General features: G+C 49.5%; 2 protein-coding genes across 4 annotated transcripts in view; one reads left to right on the top strand and one right to left on the bottom strand.

The window, feature by feature from the left end:
- PTGES (prostaglandin E synthase) overlaps positions 1–3,673 on the bottom strand; it is a 30,697-nt gene extending 27,024 nt beyond the window's left edge. The window contains exon 1 of one of the 3 annotated variants that reach the window (XM_053374544.1): positions 3,112–3,673. In XM_053374544.1, the coding sequence (XP_053230519.1) occupies positions 3,112–3,226 (115 nt within the window). In that variant the 5' untranslated portion in view covers positions 3,227–3,673. Of the gene's footprint in view, positions 1–334; positions 898–3,111 lie in introns of those variants that run through there. The other 2 variants (XM_053374543.1, XM_053374542.1) reach the window with 2 other exon arrangements.
- A 7,289-nt stretch (positions 3,674–10,962) lies between these two features.
- On the top strand, positions 10,963–19,408 carry TOR1B (torsin family 1 member B). Its single transcript, XM_053374536.1, has 5 exons — positions 10,963–11,276; positions 11,910–12,175; positions 14,808–14,983; positions 17,620–17,747; positions 19,060–19,408. The coding sequence occupies exons 1-5, from the start codon at positions 11,057–11,059 to the stop codon at positions 19,305–19,307; spliced, it is 1,038 nt and encodes a 345-aa protein (XP_053230511.1). The 5' UTR covers positions 10,963–11,056; the 3' UTR covers positions 19,308–19,408.
- The last annotated feature ends 1,101 nt before the right edge of the window (positions 19,409–20,509 follow it).

Genomic DNA, 20,509 nt, shown 5'->3' on the forward strand with positions numbered 1-20,509 from the left:
AAACGCTGAAGCTTTACAATTCACACACCCATAAAGAACAATTTCTCTCTCTAAAAGAGAGAGGAGTCAGAAAATAGGGGGTGGCCCCTGGTCAACAAAAGGCAGTTATAAAACAGGGGGTGGGGGTGTTTGCAAGATTGCAGCATTTTGGAAAACACTGCCTTGCTTCCGGCTTGGAATGGAATGCTAATTTGTTTTGCAAATTAATTCCTGATGTGACATTCTGGAGCAGAGAAAGCATCCCTCATGCTTGGCTCCCAGACAAAAGTTGCATTCCAAGACTGAGGGTTGGGGGGTGGGGGAGCAAGTGGATCCCAGCCAATAACACACTTACCACTAGAATGGATTGAGAGTAGGAACGACAGCAACTTTCTTATAAGAAGAACCACATCCCTGATTACTTCAGGATAAACACAGCTCAGCCATTCAGCAAAGGACTCCTCCAGCTGCTCTGATAGCAGGCTCTGATATAGGGGTGGGAAGCTGTCACGTGTACCTCTTCTCCAGCCAAACAGAAGAAGAGGGAGGGGCACCGCTGAGATACTTGTCATGCAAAGTTCCCATTTGCCTCTTCACAGGGGAGCCCCCCCCCAACCATAGTTAGTTTGGGGTATCGCCCATTTGCATAGCTCACGCAGGAGCCCCAGGTTCAGCACCCAAAGCATTTCCAGGTGGGGCAGGGAATGAACCCTCTATGAAACCCTGGAGAGCTGCTGCCAGTCAGTGTAGGTAATATAAAGCTAGATGGGGAAATTGTCCAACTTTGTGTAAGGCAGCTTCCTGTGCTCCTGTTTAAAGCAGCCTTTAAATCTGAACCATAAGGACTTTCTGCTTGGTGTACATAAAGTCTCAGGTTCAATCCCTGACAACATCTCCAGATAGGACTGGGAATGATCCCTGCCTGAAACCACAGAGAGTCACTGCCAGTCAGTGTCGACAGTGCGGATCTAGATGTCATAACAACAGCAAGTAGACATTTTCACCTCTGCTCTTTAAAAGCAGGAAGAACATTGAACCTGGTACCTTCTGCATCCAGTCCAGATGCTCTATCACTGAACAGATCGAGCAAATTAGGTAGATTTCCACTCGTAGCTGTCAACTTTTCCTTTTTCTTGCAAGGAATCCTATTCGGAATAAGAGAATTTACCTTAAAAAAGGGAAACGTTGACAGCTATGTTTCCACTAAATTAATCCCCCCCCCACCTAATACATTTAAGTGAAGATTGAACCTGGAACCTTTTGTATGCAAAGGCTATGCAGCACCACTGAGCTACAGTACTTAGAAAATTAAATAAGATTTTAGTCCTCATGTTTCTGAACCAAAGGCTGAATTGAATAGGAACATAGGAAGCCACCTGATACCTCAGAATATTGGTCCATCTGACTCAGTACTGTCTGCACTGAATGGCAATGGCTTTTGTGGGGGGGGGGTGTTAAAGCAGGGAGGGTTCTTCCAGACCTACCTGGGAGAGGTTCTAAGAGCTGAACCTGGGGCTTCTGCATGCACAGCTCAACAGCTGAACAGACTGGGGGTTTGACTCAGTACAAAGCGGCTTCCTTATCTGCTCATCTCTCAGTAGATCACAATCTAACTTCCACCCCTCCCCTTCTGGATGGTGTTTGCCGCTTCACACACAGCAGCTGCTGGTGACTGTTTTGAATCCTGGCTAAACCTGTCCTGGGACCATGTTTTTCCAGCTTATCTTTAACAAAATGAACAATCACCCTCTTGGTGTTTATATCAAGGGAAGACAGGCTATTGGAGGGTGAATGAACAGAGGGGTCGTTAATTTGCTTTCAGCAAAAAGCCTTACTATTCTGTATATATACACACCAACCCCTCTCTTGAATGCCTTGTTATTACTGCATTATGATGGATATCGATTTCAACGCTGCAAAAAAAGAATTGCCGTATTTTTCGCACCATAGGGCACACCTGACCATAGGGCGCACCTAGTTTTTAGAGGAGGAAAACACAAACAAAAAATATTCTGAATCAAATGTTACACTAAACTATTTAAAGCAGCAAAGCGGGCGGCTCCTGTCCGCTTTGCTGCTTTAAATCGAGCCTCAGAGGAGGGTAGGAAGGGGAACCATGGCTTATCTAAGTCCAGTTAATAATGAATTGCCTGACTTATGGCCATCAAGATTAGCCTGGCCATCTCAGTGGAAATCTGGGGAGGCTGAGGTGGACTTTCCAGTGGTCAAAGTGTGGTTGTGTCTTCCTGCCCGGCATCTATTTCCTGCCCTCTTTCCCCCCTGCACCCCCGCACCCTGCTTCGAGGGAAGGAAGCGGAGCCATGGATCCTCTGCTCGCAACTGCAGTGGATTCCCTCCACTTTAAAGCAGGAAAATGGGAGAGGACCTGCTTACAGGAATGTAAGCTGCTCCCCTCCCACTTTGCTGCTTCAAAGGGAGCCAGGGTCCGCTGCCTTCACTAGCAGAGGATCCATGGTCCCCTTCTTTCCCTCCTCCGTGGTTGCTTTGAAGCAGGAAGGTGGGAGAGGAGCTGCTTACATGAGTGTGAGCTGCTCCCCTCCCACTTTGCTGCTTCAAAGGGAGCCAGGGTCCGCTGCCTTCACTAGCAGAGGATCCATGGTCCCCTTCTTTCCCTCCTCCGTGGTTGCTTTGAAGCAGGAAGGTGGGAGAGGAGCTGCTTACATGAGTGTAAGCTGCTCTCCTCCCACTTTGCTGCTTCAAAGGGAGCCGGGGAGGAGGGAATCCGCTGCAGCTTCCCCCACCTCCCGGAGAACCCGCAGAAGCCGTGAGCTCTTTAAAGGGGCTACGCGGCTTCCCCTGGCTTTTCTACGAGGTGGGAGAAGGGACTGATGCAGCCAGTCTGTCCCTTCTCCTTCCTGGGGAAAAGCCCGCAAGAGTGCACGAAGCTTGTGTGCGGCTCTTGGGGGCTTTTCCCGCCTGCCTCCACCCTGCATTCGCTCCATAGGACACACACGCATTTTCCCTTGCTTTTAAGGAGGGAAAAAGTGCGTCCTATAGAGCGAAAAATACAGTAAGCTACAGGAGGGGCCGTTCCTAAAACTGCATTCCTTAATGCTGCCACCTGCTGGAGAAAGCCCTCTTTTTTAAAATTGCATCCACTTCAGCTCCTACCTGTTAGGAAAAGGAAAGAGTAGGTAATCAGAACCTCAGGGTTCAGGAGAGCCTTGCCTGGGTTTATCCCCTCGCCACAGCTCCATGAGGATGGGGGAGCAGGGCCCAAAATCATCCAGCCGAGTTGATATAGCTTTGCAGCTAATAGAGCGAGTTCCGCGTCAATAAGTCCCTGTTTGAATCTTGCTGCTTCTGTTCGCCTCGTCTTTGAAAGGATATTGCAGAGCTGGAAAATGTTCAGAGAAGGGCGAACAAAATGATTAAGGGGGTGAAGGGACTTCCCTATGAGGAAAGGAAGCAGAATTTGGGACTTTTTAGTTTAGAGCAAAGGCAAGCAAAAGGCAACATGACAGAAGTGTATAAAATTCTGCATGGTGTGGGAAAAGTGAATAGAGAAAAGGTTTCCCCCGCTCTCTGATAATACTAGAACTGGTGGAGATCCAATGCAGAGGAATGCTGGAAGATTCAGGACAGGTTTTTAAAAAGCCCTCCACACAGCGTAGAGGCACTCGCTCCCCCAGGAGGCAGTAATGATCACTAACCTGGATGGCCACCAAGCTAGATGCCTATTGCTGGCTACTAGCCACAGAGTCTTTGCCAGGGGCAGCAATGCTTCTGAATACCACCTGCTGGAAACTGCAGGAGGGGTGAGGGCTCTTGTGCTTGTGCCCTGCTTGTGGACTTCCTGTTGGGGCATCTGGTTGGTAACTGTGAGAAGAGGATGCTGGGTGAGATTGGCACCCTTTTGATTCAGTCAAGCTGCAGGGCTCTTTGTTACTCCCTTGCGTCCTAGGCTGTCATGTTGACCTTCGCCACTGTTGTAGTGGATGCAGCATCCAGAGGAGATGCAGTCACAGTTGGGACCTCTTCTTCTTCTTTGCAGCCATCTGAGAATGAAGAAGTGGGCAACCCCTTGGAGGTGGGGTGGCGACAGCGAGGTTGGGCCTTGGAGAAACTGGAGAGTTCCAAGGAATCAGAGGCCTCCGTCAGCTTGCTGGTCACATCCCAGACTTCTACCAAGGGGGAGCAGATGGCACTGCCCATCACGAGGTCCTAGGGGGCTATAAAGTGTGTGAGCAGCTTTCCCTAGGGGGATGACTCTAGTTGGGACCAAGTCCCCAGTGCTCCCTTTGCAGTTATGTGGGTCCAGGCAACAGAAGCTCGTGCAATTTTATGCCGCATCAACAGAAGTATAGAGCTCTAAGCAAGAGAAGTGATAGCACCATCCTATTCTGCCTTGGTCAGACTTCGCTTGGAGTACTGTGTCCAGTTCTGGGCACCTCAGTTTATGAAGGAGATTGGCAAGCTGGAATGTGTGCAGAGGAGAGTGGCCAAGATGTGAAAGGGTCTGGAAACCAAGCCTTATGAGGAACAGCTGATGGCGTTCAGGATGTTTATCCTGGAAAAAAGGAGACAGATAGGCGATAGGGTAGCCACCTTCAAATATATGAAGGGCTGTTGCATGGAAGATGGAGCAAGCTTGTTTTCTCATCCTCTGGAGGGCGGGACCTGAACCAATAGCTTCAAGTTAGAAGAAAGTAGATTCCGACCAAACATCAGGAAGAACTTTCTGGTAGTAAGAGCCGTTTGATGATGGAACAGTCTCCCTCAGGAGATGGTGGGCTCTCCTTCACTGGAGGCTTTGAAACAGAGATTGGGTGGCCATCTGTCAGGGATTCTTTAGCTGTGATTCTTGCCTTGCACAAAGTTGGACTAGAGGACCCTTGGGTGTCCCTTTGAACTCTACAATTCTATGATTCTATGACTCCAAGGTCTCCTTCCAGGCCTGGAAAGGTTGTGCGAATGCACACCAACCTACATGACTGTGTGGAGATGATTCCAGACCAGGCCTGTGGCATCAAAGGCATGGGGGCACTTCTTCAAAGCCCCACCCCCGTGTCATTATTGATGTCCTCCTCTTCCTTCTCACCTGCCTCTTTTGCTCAAGACCCTCAGGTCACCTTGCAGCACAAATCTGCATTGACACCACAGCCTGGATGCTGTCCTGAAGGGAAGCAGGCACACTCTGCCAAAACAGAGCAAGGTAGCAATTAGGAGCCGAGGTGCACAGATCAGAATCTGGTTACTTTCTCCTGGTGTGTTGCTGTCCCTTTTCCTGAAACCCAAGTAGGCAGGCTGATTAAACCCACAAGACAGAATTCCTCGCTCTGCTGAGGAGGAGGTTAGCTGCGATGCTGGCAGAAAAGGACTGTTCTGTCAAGCTGGCGCCATATTGGTGAGCAGCCTCCACTCACTGCCTCCACTCACTCTGCATACCTGCAGAAACAGAGAGAGAGAGAGAGAGAGAGAGAGAGAGAGAGAGAGAGAGAGAGAGAGGTGTTTGTGAGAACATAGGAAGTAAGAAGGTGCCTTATGCAGTCATACCTCGGGTTACAGGCGCTTCAGGTTGTGGGTTTTTTGGGTTACAGACCTGCTGAAACCTGGAAATACTGGAACAAGTTGGTTTCAGGGGTCATGCATGCACAGAAGTGCTAAATCATGCTTTGCGCATGCACAGAAGTGCTGAATCGCAACCCGCGCGTGCACAGCTGAACCGCTGCAGATTGCAAATGCTGCGGGTTGTGAACGTGCATCCCGCACAGATCACTTTCACAACCCGAGCGTCCACTGTATCAAGTTGGACTGCTGACCCACCTAGCTCAGTGCTGTCTACCCTGACTGGCAGAAGAAGCTTTCCAGGGTTTCAGGCAGGCGACATTCCCAGCCTTGCCTGGAGATGCTGGGGACTGAAGCTAGGATCTTCTGCATCCAAAGCTGCTGCTCCAATACCGAGCTGCAGCCTTTCCTCTAAAAGAAGAAGAAAGATCCCAGTTGCCATCGTTCTTAATAAATGTGCATGGGCAGAATTAAACAGGGACATGGAAAGCTGCTGTATGCTGAGCCAGACCCTTGGTCTGCCTAGGTCAGTATGCTCTACAGCAACTGGCAGTGGCTCTCTAGGGTTTCAGGGATTGTGGAGCTTGGCTTTGAGATTATTCCACCCTCCACCAAGAAGTCTTAAGCATTTAAGGTGCCCCTTCCACAGGTTGCTTCTGCAGCATCTTCTCCCTCCCCCTTACCTGGCTCTTTAGCATAGCATCCATTCAACACGCAGAAAAATAGGTGGTGGCGGCTGCTTCGTATACCTGCATCCCAGTTTGCATGGCCCAGAGGTAAGCTGATCGCTGATTTGCATCCCTGGCCTGGGTGATGCTATCTGATTTCCAAGCTATCAGCTTTCTTTCAACATGAAATGCAGAGCCTACTCAAATTAGTTTCCCAGAACCAAGGAAACCCAAAAAAGTGTGCTGAGGACTGAAGAAACAGTGTTAAAGTTAGGTACAGTGGTACCTCGGGTTACATACGCTTCAGGTTACAGATGCTTCAGGTTACAGACTCTGCTAACCCAGAAATAGTACCTTGGGTTAAGAACTTTGCTTCAGGATGAGAACAGAAATCGTGCGGCGGTGACACGGTAGCAGCAGGATGCCCTATTAGCTAAAATGGTACCTCAGGTTAAGAACAGTTTCAGGTTAAGAACGGACCTCCAGAACGAATTAAGTTCTTAACCCGAGGTACCACTGTAATTTTACCTGACTCTGGAGTTCATCGTCAATACAATAATAATAATTATTACTCACTTGTTACTCAAAGACCCTAAGCGAATTACTAAACATAAAACCATTGATAAAAATGCATTGATACAATACTGTGCATGGTTCAGGTTGCCTTATCTCAAAAAGGCTATTGCAAAGTTGAAAAAAGTTCAGAAATGGGCAACTGAAATTAACAAAGAGATAGAATGACTCCCCTGTGAGGAAAGGCTGCGGGATTTGGGACTGTAAAGAAAAGACGGGTAAGAGGTGATATGATAGAAGTTTATTAAATTAGGCATGTAATGGAGAAAGTGGAGAGAGAGAAGTTTGTCTCCGTCTCTCGTAACACTAGAATTTGTGTATATCTAATGAAGCAGAATGTTGGGAGATTCAGGACAGATAAGAGAAAGCACTTCTTCACGCAGTGCAGAGTCCAACTATGGAAGTTGCTTCCACAGGAGGCAGTGATGACCGCCAACTTGATTAAAGGCTGTGAAAAAGGACTGGACATATTCATGTAGGAGGAGAAGGCTATCAACAGCTAGTAGCCATGGTGGGGACTGAACCTGGGACCTTCTAAATGCAACACAATATTTCTCCACTGAGCCATGGCCATTCCCCAGCAGTTTTACAGGCCCCCCCCCCCCAGATTATAATGCATACTTCAGATTGTAGTATGTTGGCTCTTGTTGCCTTTGGGCCCATCCCCACCCTTCCTGTTTATTCTGTTGGGTGCCCCCTGCCCAAGTCCAGTCCTGATGGCATCAAAGGAGGTGTTCCGCAGTACTGACCCAGGACATGCACTAAAGACTGTGACAGATGGGGAGCTGTCCAGAGTGCTGGAAGACAGCGCAGCCCCCCTCCCCAATCCATCCCTATCCACCCCAGACCCTTCACGGCACTGAGGGCATTGCTCTTTGCTCAAAGGCATTTGGGTCAGGACTGGAAGATAAGAATTTTTGGGGGTGGGTGGGGAGGGAGACAATGCAGGGCAGAATGGACTTTTGCCCTAGTGCTCTTCTTGCACAAGACCTGTCCTGGTGGCAAACGTCAGGATATTTCTAACCTTGTTTAGTTGAGGGCCAAATAGGTGGAGAAAGTGAAGTCCTTTTTCATGTGATGCTGTCAGGTGGCAGTAAGCAACTCCCACGGCCAGTTGCCAGGAATGTACGAGACAAGGAAAAGTTATTACCACCTGCTTTTTATTCAATATTTACAGAGAGAGGCTTGGAACATAGCCTCTTGGGATAATGGCGTTGTCCCGAATGACTCTCCACTCCCCCTTTCTCCCACTTCCTTATTCGTCATTGTCATCATCTCCCCTACAGGTGGCTCTGAAGGCCCTCCGCTTCTGAGCTCTTTGCTCTCCTACTTTCAAGGCTTGCCAGGTTCTGGGAGGGAGGTGGGTCTGGAATGCTTTCTAAAGACACAGCGCCCATCAGCTGTTGCCCTCCTGGTGCTTCCTCTTCCTCCTCCTCTCTCATTATTTCCCAGCTTTCCCCCTCTTCTGCCTCTGAGCTATGACCTCCCTCAAACCCCTGTTGTAATTCTGAACTGTCTTCTTCTCCAGAAGGCTCAGGCTGGGGAGGCTGTTTCCACCATTCCTCCTCTGCCCAGTCCCTGACAGGTGTGAAGTTAAAACTATGGAACTGCCATCCTCAGGAGGTGGTGATGGCCACCAATCAGATGGCTTTGAAAGAGGATTGGACAAATCCATGGAGGAGGAGAGGGCTATCAATGGATATCCATGGGAACGAGTTTCCATAGTTTGTGCAACATGAAGACGTCTTTCCTTTTATCTGACCTGGATCCTCCAACATTTAACTTTATTGGATGTCCATGACTTCTGGTAATGATGAGAGTGGGAAAAGAACCTGATAACAGTTGATAACTCTTTCCTTCATGTGAGATTGATGATGGGGATGCCATTTTTCACTGTTAACCATGGTGACTGAAAGCTCAAAATGTTGATGGAGCCAGAGCCTGTCCAAGGCAATTAATTCTTGCTTTGCCCCCATCTTCCTCCTCCCTGCTGAGTGAAGAAAGGTGGTTTTATTTCAGGTTAGGTTTTATGTTCCGCGTGTAGTATTTCTTTGGGAAGTTGTCAAATGCCCCTGCTGTTTTGGAGAGCTTCCTCAGTAGAGTTTACTTAGGGCTTTCTCAATATTTGCTTTTGGATGACAGAATTTGCACACAGCTTAAGGGTGAAACGTGCTTGGGGGGGAAACAGGACCTTTGCTCCAGCTGGTTTGGTAGCAGGCCCAGTGAGATGAAAGAAGAAACACTAAAAACATGATCATTAATAATATTACATTAATATTTTCATTAATTTCAGTGGGGCTGCTTTGGGGAGAGCTTGGATACAATCCTGTTTATACTGTATATGGTCTGCATGCTAATAACGTTTAAATTAGCAAATTATATATATGTTTAATATATACACACATAAATACTACATATTATACACAGGCATATATATTCAAATAGAATACATTAGATTTCTCTCTCTCTCCCTCTCTCTGTTTCACCAGTGCTTTTCGTCTAGGAAAAAGGCACCACTGCTGTGTACCCTTGAGTACCCCCAGAAAAAGCATTATTTCTCATGTGTTTCATTTACTTATTGATTGATTTTATATCCTGTCCTCTCCAAGGAGCCCAACAATGGCGGACAGATAGGAAATTTAAACCCAAAGCAAAAACCTTCTAAAACTATTACAATTAAAAGCATTTGAAAGCAATTACACTCTTGTCTGTCTCTCACTCACACACAGAGCATGCAGAGATGCACACACATGTGCATGTTAATAATGCCTTAACCATCACACATATTTACTTAAAATGTCTCTGTGTATTTATCAACACATTGTTTATTTATTCCTTTGTTACATTTACACCCCATTTCCCCCCCCAGAGAGCTCAAGGTGCTGTATGTGGACCTCCTCCTCTTCATTGCACACCCCAGGACAACCCTGTGAAGTAGGTCAGGCTGAGAGGCAGCTACTGCACCCCAAGGCCACCTGATGAGTTTCATGGGCCAAATGTGTGTAGGACGTTGTAACACTTCTAGGCAATTGAAACCAGAATAGATAAATTTTATGATATGGTTACCAGATTTTTTTCAATGAATCCGGGGAAACTTTTTTTTTTTTTTGAAGCTGAGTAGCAACAGGGTGTCAGTAGTGGGGATGGTGAGGCAAAAGACGCTGGGCACAAGCACACATGCATATTGTATAAAGGTGCAAAGCCCTTCTTTCGCACCCTGTGAAACATAAATGCCCGGAGTTTTTTAAAAACTGGGCAACGACTCCCAAGCCTCCACCGTTCAGTCAAAACAAAGGGGGAAGGGGGCAGGAGATCTGTACCGCCAGACATCCCCGGTTCCCCCTCGGCAGTGGCGGTGGCAGACGCAGTCAGCAGCCCGGAGCCAGCCTGGTAGCACAGTTGGCTCTGGCTGGCTTCAGGAGCTGCTCGCTACCATGGCGTCCGCCATTTTTCCTCGCCGGAAGCCCCCATATGATGTGTTGCGACAAGGGAATATGACAGGCACCACGGCAGCAGGCAGCGAGCAGCTCCTGAAGCCAGCCCAGAGACAACTGCGCTACCAGGCTGGCTCCGGCCTGCTGAGGCTGCTGCTGCCTCATTTCCCAGGGACAGATTTGCAAATCTGGGGACATTCGGGGAATGGAATTTGTCCGGGGACAGATTTGCAAATCCAGGGACTGTCCCTGGGAACCAGGGAGGTCTGGTAACCCTATTTTATGAACCTCCTTCCATTGTCTGCCCAGCAGGACGGCGCTCAAGCCACCCTGCAAATAAAATGTTATTTCATTTGAGCATGCATTTGATAGTTGATTTCTCAGAAGAGAGAGGCTTTGGGTTTGGGGGGGTTAGGTCGTGGTTGTGCGTAGGGTCAGGGTCATCGTCCTGACTTTAGGTCGAGGCTGTGCTGGGGACTTTGGCACTATTTCCGGGGTGTCACACCCCCCCGCCCTGACTTTAACAACTCTAACCACTGTACTACACTGTTTATATATTCTAAACTTGCACGCGCATGCGCGCTTTATTATATTATATATTGTATTTACACACACGCACACGAAAGCAATCCACGTGCTTGTTCAGTAACTCCCTTAGCAGCAGCCAATGAAACTGGCTTAGCGGTTGCTAGGATGGAAACTCCGCCCCAAACAAAGATGGCGCCGGGGCTTACGGGAAAGGGAAGGGGTCCTTGCGGGGGCTGCTGGGAGTTGTAGTCCCCGCGTCGTGCTTGCGAAGGTGGGCGGTCGGACTTGCAAAAGTAGCCGCCAGCGCGGGGCATTGCCGGCCCTTTTGCCGGCGCGGCGTCCACCATGCTGCGGCTCCGACTCCGCCTGCTTTTGACACCGCCGGTACTGCTCCTGCTGCTGGTGGCCGCCTTGGGGCCGCCTGGATCGGCGGGGCTGGAGCCCATCAGCACCGGCATAGCCATCGGGGCGGCCTCGGCTCTGACCGGTTACCTCTCCTCGCCCCGCTTCTACTGCGCCTTCGTGGAGTGCTGCCCCGGCGAGGAGGAGCGGCCCAACAGCACCGGTACCCGCAGGCAGGGAGGGTGGCTGGCTAGCCCCATAGAGGGGCAAAAGCGGGATGTAGCAGCTCTAGCCCCACCATAGAGAGGCAAGGAAAGAGGGCAAAAAATAAGGCAGGGCTGCCCCCCTAGAGGGGACCCCCCCCTTATAGGGACGTTGGAGTTTTTTTGTTGGGAGTGGAGCGAAAGAAAGAGAGAGTGAAGTAGTTTTGGCCTCATAGAGTTGTTCAATTTGGTTGTGTTGTGTGTTTAAGGAAAGAAGTTGCCTTAGAGTCCATCTAGCACAGTATTATCTGCACTGCACTCCTGGATTTCTGAAGGATATTCCCAACTGTAGCTGGATAATGCCCAAGGTTTATTTATCTATTGCATTTATATCCCACCTTTTTTTCCAAGGAGCTCATGGTGGCACACACAGTTCTCCCTTCCTAATTCAATCCTTACAACAACCCTGTGATGTAGGTCACACTGAGAAGCTGTGGCTGGCCCAAGGTCCCCCAGTGAGCTTCAAGGCCAAGTGGGAATTTGAACCCTGGTCTCCCAGGTTCCAAGCCCGGCACTCTAATCGCTGGACCCACACTGAGGGTTGCAGGAGTGCCTCTCTGAAATCAACACTCTCCACCTTTGCCTCTCTGCAGCGCTCCGGCAGAATCTGGACAATAAGCTTTTCGGACAGCACCTGGCGAAGGACGTGATCCTGAAGGCGGTGACCGGCTTCGTCAACAACCCAAACCCTAAGAAGCCCCTGGCGCTCTCCCTGCATGGTTGGGCAGGGACGGGCAAAAATTTTGTCAGCCAGATTGTTGCTGAAAACATCCACAAGGCCGGGCTGAAGAGCAAATACGTCCACCTTTTCCTTTCTACACTGCATTTCCCCCACGACCACCAGATTGCACTGTATAAGGTGAGGGTGTAATTGGTTGAGTGTTTTCGCAAGGCTTTATGTTGCTGGTTCTAGGCTTATTTTGTCCCCGTTTTACAGAGTGGGCAAAGTGAGGAGCTCCCATTCTCAGCTGGAGCTGATGGGAGCTGTAGTTGAAAGCATTTGGCTATCATTGGGTTAGCGAAGGCTGTAGTACATTATAGCCAAGAGCACTGAGATATCTGAATAATAAAACTCAGTGGTGAAGCACATGCTACCTCCACTCCAAATACCACCTCTGGGAATCTCAAGGACAGAGAACTGCTGTTGTGCACTGGTGCACCTCCCATAGGCATCTGGTGGGAACAGGATGCTGGACTAGGTGGGCTACTGGCCTCATCCTGCAGACTCCACTTATATTCTTAAGTTTTTTGCATGCAGAAGGTCCCAGGTTCAACCCCCAGTATCTCCCTTGCCTGAAAGCCTAGATAACCACGACCAGTTTGTGTTGACAATACTGGGCAATATTGGCAATATTGAATTCAGCTCTTTAATCAGAACTGTGAGGACTAGAATTTTACTTTATGTTAAGGGGGAGGGCTGTAGCTCTCTGGTACAACACCTGCTTTGCATGCAGAAGCTCCTGGGTTCAATCCGCAATGGCATCTCCAGGTCTAGGAATGTCCTTGTCTGAAATCCTGGAAAGCCCCTGCCAGTCAGTGTTGACAGTACTGAGCTAGATGGACCAAGGGTCTGCTTCCTGTCTTCCTTTTCCAGGGTCCCTAGTCTCCTGAATAATTGAAAGCTTTTTTCCTGACTTTTTCCTGATCATTCTTTAAGGCTTCTTTTTGCATCCATGAGCACCAGAAACTTAAAAGTTACTCTAAATGAAACAGAGGTTCTCAGGAACGCTAAACGGTAAGCTTGTGGGGAATCCTAGCTTGCAGAGGGAAACTGAGGTCTCTGGGACTTGCACCAGGTAGAGACTTCTTCATTTGGAAATGTTTTCAATATTCTAGAAGGGCAGGAGAAGGACCACCCAGAAAAAGAAAAGTTTGGATTTTTTTTTGGATCCTATTGGTATGGCCTTTTGAGCACTCTCGAAAACCAGTAGTGGTCATTTGCCTTCCAGTAAAAGGAGTTAATATAGGAGAATAATGGAAAGTGAAAGCTGAGAGTTTGTGGAGCTGCTTCCTTTTTTAGGAATGGACGGAGCTGCCTTATACGACTGTGGTTAAGAAGCCCCTGTGTCTGAGAAATTGGTTAGTTGCCTATCCTGGGTGGGGTTGCATTCCCCCCCGAAGGAGAAAGTTCTCAGTTTGGGGGTGCTTCTGCATCCAGTTCTGTCACTGGAGGCGCAGCCAACTTCAGTGGACAGTTCAACAGCTACGGCCATCCCTGGACCAGGAAAGACTTGCTACAGTAGTTCATGGGTTGGTTGCTTCAAGACCGAATTACATCAGTTTGCCCTGTGTGGAACTTCCCTCACACATGACCCAGAAGCTTCAGTTAGTGCACGATGCTGCAGCGCAATTGCTGACAGGAGTGAGGCCTCGTCAGCATTATAACACATGTGCTCAGAGATCTGCACTGGTAGTTCATTTGCTACCGGGCCATGTTCAAAGTGTTACAGTTTGGGACCACTTTATCTACATCACCTTACTCCACATGTGCCTACTTGAATGCTTTGATTGCCAGATTGGCACTACTACAGGTGCCATGTAATACCCATTCCACATTTTAAATAACTTGATCATTTAGTGGGGCAGCAACTGTACTTTGGAACTCCCTGCCTCTTGATATCAGGCAGGCACCTTCACTATGCTCTTTTCAGTGCCTTCTAAAAACATTCCTGTTCAGCCCAACCTGCTCACATGCTTAGAAAGTTGATGTGGATTTTAATTTTAGTTAACTTATTGTGTATCATAATGTATTGCATTTCCCCCGCTTTAAAGTTGTTACTCTACAGTTATGTGTTCCTGTGAAAAAAGTGTGTTGCAAGTCAAACTCTGTTTTAAAGGGTGGTTTTACCCTCTGCCAGGGACGTGGGTGGCGCTGTGGGTAAAAGCCTCAGCGCCTAGGGCTTGCCGATCGAAAGGTCGGCGGTTCGAATCCCCGTGGCGGGGTGCGCTCCTGCTGCTCGGTCCCAGCGCCTGTCAGCCTAGCAGTTCGAAAGCACCCCCGGGTGCAAGTAGATAAATAGGGACCGCTTACTGGCGGGAAGGTAAACGGCGTTTCCGTGTGCTGCGCTGGCTCGCCAGATGCAGCTTTGTCACGATGGCCACGTGACCCGGAAGTGTCTCTGGACAGTGCTGGCCCCCGGCCTCTTGAGTGAGATGGGCGCACAACCCCAGAGTCTGTCAAGACTGGCCCGTACGGGCAGGGGTACCTTTACCTTTACCTTTTTACCCTCTGCCAGGCTCAGGCCAGCAGTAGCCCTCCTGAATGCAGTTTGGAATGAGGGTAATTTACACCAGTTTACATTAAGCTGGCATAAATTCCACCACTCTCTTGGACTTAAGGATCACTCTGACTGTTGCTTTGTTTCATTGGTCAATTACTCAAGTAGGGTGTCAGGGTTTTTTAATGTTAAAATCAGAGCTTCCTCCATAATTGGGTTGATGCTGAAGAACTGTGAGATCAACCTTTTATCCTCCTTACTGCTTTGGTCCAGGAGCAATTGCAGAAGTGGATTCGGGGTAACGTCAGTGCCTGCGCCAAGTCGGTATTCATATTTGATGAGATGGACAAGCTTCACCCAGGACTGATTGATGCCATCAAGCCTTTCCTCGACTACTATGAGCAGATTGACGGTGTCTCCTACAGGAGGGCAATCTTCATTTTTCTCAGGTTGGGAATCTCTTTGCCTGCAACCACAAGCCCTTCATTTGATGGTTTCCATCTGAAATTAGATGAGTCCCACTGGATCAGGTCATCAGAGGCCCATCTAGTCTTTTAAACTGGAAGCTCAGAAGCAACTGAGTACAACAGCAACTCTCCCCTCCTGTGGTTTCCAGCAGCTGGCATTCAGAGTCTGACAGTGGAGGCAGAGCATAGCCAGCAATAGCATTAGGTAAAGGTAAAAGGACCCCTGACCCATTAAGTCCAGTTGTGACCGACTCTGGGGTTGCGGCGCTCATCTCGCTTTACTGGCCGAGGGAGCCGGCGTACAGCTTCCGGGTCATGTGGCCAGCATGACTAAGCCGCTTCTGGCGAACCAAAGCAGCACACGGAAACGCTGTTTAGCTTCCCGCCCGAGCGGTACCTATTTATCTACTTGCACTTTGACGTGCTTTTGAACTGCTAGTTTGGCAGGAGCAGGGACCGAGCAACGGGAGCTCACCCCGTCGCGGGGATTTGAACCTCCGACCTTCTGATCGGCAAGCCCTAGGCTCTGTGGTTTAACCCACAGTGCCACCCGCATCCCTCCATCAATAGCATTACCTTCCCATAATCCTGTTTCGAAGCTGTCCAAGTTGGTGGCCATCACTACCCCCTGTGGGAGTGAGTTCCCTGGGTTTAATTATGTGCTGCATGAAGGACTTTCTTTTATCTGTTCTGAATCTCCTGACATTCAGCTTCATGGGATGTCCACAAGATTGAATGTCAGGAGAAACAATTTTATAAACTTCTGTCATGTTACCTCTTACTGACTTTTTCTCTAAACTCTAAACTAGAACGTCCCAAATGCAGCCATCCATCTATCTGCTTTTGGCTGCCCTTTTCTGAAGCTTTTCCAGTATCCTTTTTGAAACGAGGCAACCACAACTGTTTGCGCTACTCCACGCAGGGTCGCACCATCAATTACTGTATTTTTCGCACTATAGGACGCACTTTTCCCCCTCCAAAAATGAAGGAGAAATGTGTGTGCGTCCTATGGTACGAATGCTGGCTTTCGCTGAAGCCTGGAGAGCGAGAGGGGTTGGTGCGCACCGACCCCTCTCGCTCTCCAGGCTTCAGGAGAGCCCCACCGCCAGCCCCACAAGCTCGGGGGACAGCGGGAGAGGCGCAGCGTGCCTTTCCCGCTGTCCCCCGACTTGGTTAGAAGGCTGGCGGGGGGGGAGAAGCCTGGTCCTCCCCGTCGCCAGCCCCGCAAACTCGGGGGACAGCGGGAGAGGCGCAGCGCGCCTTTCCCGCTGTCCCCCGACTTGGTTACTAGGCTGGCGGGGGGGAGAAGCCTGCTCCTCCCCGTCGCCAGCCCCGCAAACTCGGGGGACAGCGGTAGAGGCGCAGCACGCCTTTCCCGCTGTCCCCCAACTTGGTTAGAAGGCTGGCGGGGGGGAGAAGCCTGCTCCTCCCCATCGCCAGCCCCGCAAACTCGGGGGACAGCGGGAGAGGCGCAGCGCGCCTTTCCCGCTGTCCCCCGACTTGGTTACTAGGCTGGCGGGGGGGAGAAGCCTGCTCCTCCCCGTCGCCAGCCCCGCAAACTCGGGGGACAGCGGTAGAGGCGCAGCGCGCCTTTCCCGCTGTCCCCCAACTTGGTTAGAAGGCTGGCGGGGGGGAGAAGCCTGCTCCTCCCCATCGCCAGCCCCGCAAACTCGGGGGACAGCGGTAGAGGCGCAGCGTGCCTTTCCCGCTGTCCCCCAACTTGGTTAGAAGGCTGGTGGGGGGGAGAAGCCTGCTCCTCCCCGTCGCCAGCCCCGCAAACTCGGGGGACAGCGGGAGAGGCGCAGCGCGCCTTTCCCTCTGTCCCCCGACTTGGTAACTAGGCTGGCGGGGGGGAGAAGCCTGCTCCTCCCCATCGCCAGCCCCGCAAACTCGGGGGACAGCGGGAGAGGCGCAGCGCGCCTTTCCCGCTATCCACCGACTCGGTTAGAAGGCTGGCGGGGTTAGAAGGCTCGGTTAGAAGGCCGACTCGGTTAGAAGGCGCCATCCCGCTGTCTCCCGACATGGTTTGGAGGCTGGCGGAGGGCTTCCTCCTCCCCCAGCCCCGCAAGCTCCCAGAGCGATGCCAAAGCTGCACGCAGCTTCGGCATGGCTCTGGGTCCCGTTCTGGGGGAGGGGGAAGCTCGGGCTTCCCCCGCCCCAGCCCCGCGCCTGGGGTGGGGAAAAATAATTTTTTTCCCCTTTATTTCCCCCCCCCCCAATCTAGGTGCGTCCTATGGACCGGTGCGTCCTATAGTGCGAAAAATACGGTAATTTAGTGGCTTTACGATACTAGTGGTTTTATTTTCAAACCCTTTCCTAATGATTTCTAGCATTTTCCCTCTTCACCACTTTTTCATACATTCCTCAAGTGGGGGTAGAGGAGGCTCACCACATACCAGCATTCTACATGTCTTGATAGGCTTTGCCTGAATTATTATTTTTTTATATAATGTTTTTAGCATGCACCAAAAGCATCTGACTGTTGTCAATAGGCAGCGAGTTTCAAAGTTTAAGTAAGACTGGTTTCTTACAAAATCAGGATGCGTATTGCTGGCTCTGTTATGAAGCATATGGATTCCTAACATGCATCCCACCCACCCCTTTGGCTTTTCCGGCAGTAACGCTGGGGGAGACCTCATCACCAGAGTGACCTTAGACTTCTGGCACAATGGGCGGGACAGGGAGGAGATCCAGCTGAAGGACCTGGAGCCTGTGTTATCTGTGGGCGTCTTCAACAACAAGAACAGTGAGTTTCGTTGGCTGTTCTTTGCCCTCCCCCTTCCTTGTCAAGCAAGAGATTTTTAAATTCATCCTAGCTCAAAGTTCTGTCTCCCATCTGTGGCCCTTTGGACTGTTGTCGGACTCCAACTCCCATCAGCCCCTGCAACCTGCATGGGAAGTGGTCGGGCACGAATAGAGTTGAATTCCAACAACATATGGAGGAACAAAGCAGTGGCTGCCCCTGCCTAGAGAGCCACTGCAGGTCATTGTAGGCAATCCTGAGCTAGATGTATTCTTTAGAATTTATATACTTCTCAGTTTAAAAATCAAATAAGCAGTTAACCATTAGCCAACCAGAGTATATTGAGAAGCAAAGTGGACAGTAAACCTCATCTTGATTTAACTGTTGCAACAGGGTCCCCACTCACCACATGCAGGAGGGAGGAGAACCCTGAACAATTGTATGCAAGCCCTTATATAGACTCTTGAAATTAACCACCCTGTAGCTCAAGACCATCCCCCCCAAAACATGCATACATTACTAAGGAGGCAGTCTACAGCAGAAATCCTGTCTGCCAGGATATCTGATAATGGTCAATTGATTGCATTACCTGGGCAGTCTCGCTATTCTTTTGTTATGGTTAATAGTTTAGTTCCTGAGTCCCATGTCACAGGCTCACCCTGTTCATACACAAATAGGCCCTTAAGACAGGATTTGCAAGCAAAAGACAATGGGAAGGTTTTCCCCATTTCCTTACTCCTTGCAGAGAAATGTTTGAGGTCAATTTGGGAGAGTAAAAATGGCTTCAGGATTGCTCTTCTGTACTATTTCAGACACATGTTTTATATACTTACGGTATGTATGTGTTTGCCTTGTACATTTATGAACATTTAATTTATATTTGAGACCTTAGAATTCGTATAACAATATATAGAGTTGGAAGGGACTCAGAGGGTCCTCTAGTGCAGGGATCAGCAACCTTTTTTAGCCGTGGGCCGGTCTACTGTCCCTCAGACCATGTGGTGGGCCAGAATATATTTTAGGAAAAAAAATGAATGAATTCCTATGCCCCACAAATAACCCAGAGATGCATTTTAAATAAAAGGACACATTCTACTCATGTAAAAACACGCTGATTCCTGGATTATCCACGGGCCGGATTGAGAAGGCGATTGGGCCGCATCCAGCCCCTGGGCCTTAGGTTGCCTACCCCTGCTCTAGTGCAGCCCCCCTGCAAGGCAGGACTCACAGCTCAGTTATCACAATATGCAGTCAGAGGCAACGATATCTCCTAGTTCCCAAATCCACTCACCTTCTCAATTTTGCCCTTCCCCAGGCGGCCTCTGGCACAGCAGTCTTATCGACCGGAACCTCATTGATTACTTTGTGCCATTCCTTCCCCTGGAGTACAAGCATGTGAAAATGTGTATCCGGGCAGAGATAGTCTCCCGCGGCAACCCTGTCGACGAGTCAGTGGTCCAGAAGGTGGCCGATGAGATGACTTTCTTCCCAAAGGACGAACGGATCTACTCCACCAAAGGGTGCAAGACTGTACAGACCAAGTTGGACTTGGTGGATATTTGATTTTTTTTAAAAATGCCATTAAACCAGAAAGAGGAGGATGGTGAAGGGTTTCTTAAATCTGTTATCCTCTCTTTCTCCAAAGCACTTTTAAAACTTTTTTTTTTAATGAAAGAAAAACTCTGGGTGTGCACTTTTAAAAATATTGTGTGGGGCTCTTAGGAGCTGTTGGCTTTTTGTGGTCACACCTTAGGTATTTCCTCTCGCAATGTGCCACCAAGGAAACAGGTACCACTCTTGGCTTTAGGTAGAAATGACAAGTGTAAGACCAGGAGGGCAAACTTGTGGACCACCAGATATTGATGGAGTACATCAGGTGTAGGGAACCTTTGGCCCTGCAGGTGTTGCTGAACTACAACTCCCATCATCCCTGGCTACTGGCCCTGCTTGTTGGGCACCGATGGGAGTTGTAGTTCAGCAACAACTGGAGGGCTGAAAGGTCTTCACACCTGGTTTGTAGCTCCCTGACTGTTCACCATGGTGCCTGCTTCAAGCCTCAGTAACAACTGGAGATCCACAGGTTGCCCACCCATGATGTAAGACAAGCCCACAACTTTGGACCATAAAGCATTACCGTTCAACAGCTGGGATTTGCTAGGAGTGGCTTTGCCTCTCCTCTCCGCATTCCTCTAGACCAGTGTTTCTCAAACTTAGGTCCCCAGATGTTGTTGGACTACAACTCCCATAATCCCTAGCTGGCAGAACTAGTGGACGGGGATGATGGATGTTGTAGTTCAACATCAGCCGGGGACACAGATTTGAGAAACACTGCTCTAGACTATGACACTCGGTCTGAAATGAAGGATGGCTAATGCTGTTGTGGCATCCGTACCTGCTCCCGGGTGTCATTTTGGGAATTTCAGCTCATGGGGTCATTGGGAAGCAGAGTGCTTTTCTCCATCTGTTGGTTAAAGCATTGCAAATTGTGGAAGGGCATCTTCCTAGGGAAGCTTGAAGTTATTCAGTGTGCAGGTAACCAGTGGCATGACCAGCTCTCCCTATGGATGGAAGAAAAGGTGGGGTCCTCTCTGTATATGGGACTCTAAAGCTGATCCACCTTCGGCTGTAACAATGCAGTTAGGTATCACATTGAGCTTAGGGAAACTGGCTATAATAGGCCATGAATTTGTATGTCTTTGCCCCTTAAATCTTGACAGTCATCCTTCCAGGCACAAAACACTGTCCCTAAAGGAGTGGGGAGTGTT

Source organism: Podarcis raffonei, chromosome Z (assembly GCF_027172205.1).
Source record: "Podarcis raffonei isolate rPodRaf1 chromosome Z, rPodRaf1.pri, whole genome shotgun sequence".
Lineage (NCBI taxonomy): Eukaryota > Metazoa > Chordata > Lepidosauria > Squamata > Lacertidae > Podarcis > Podarcis raffonei.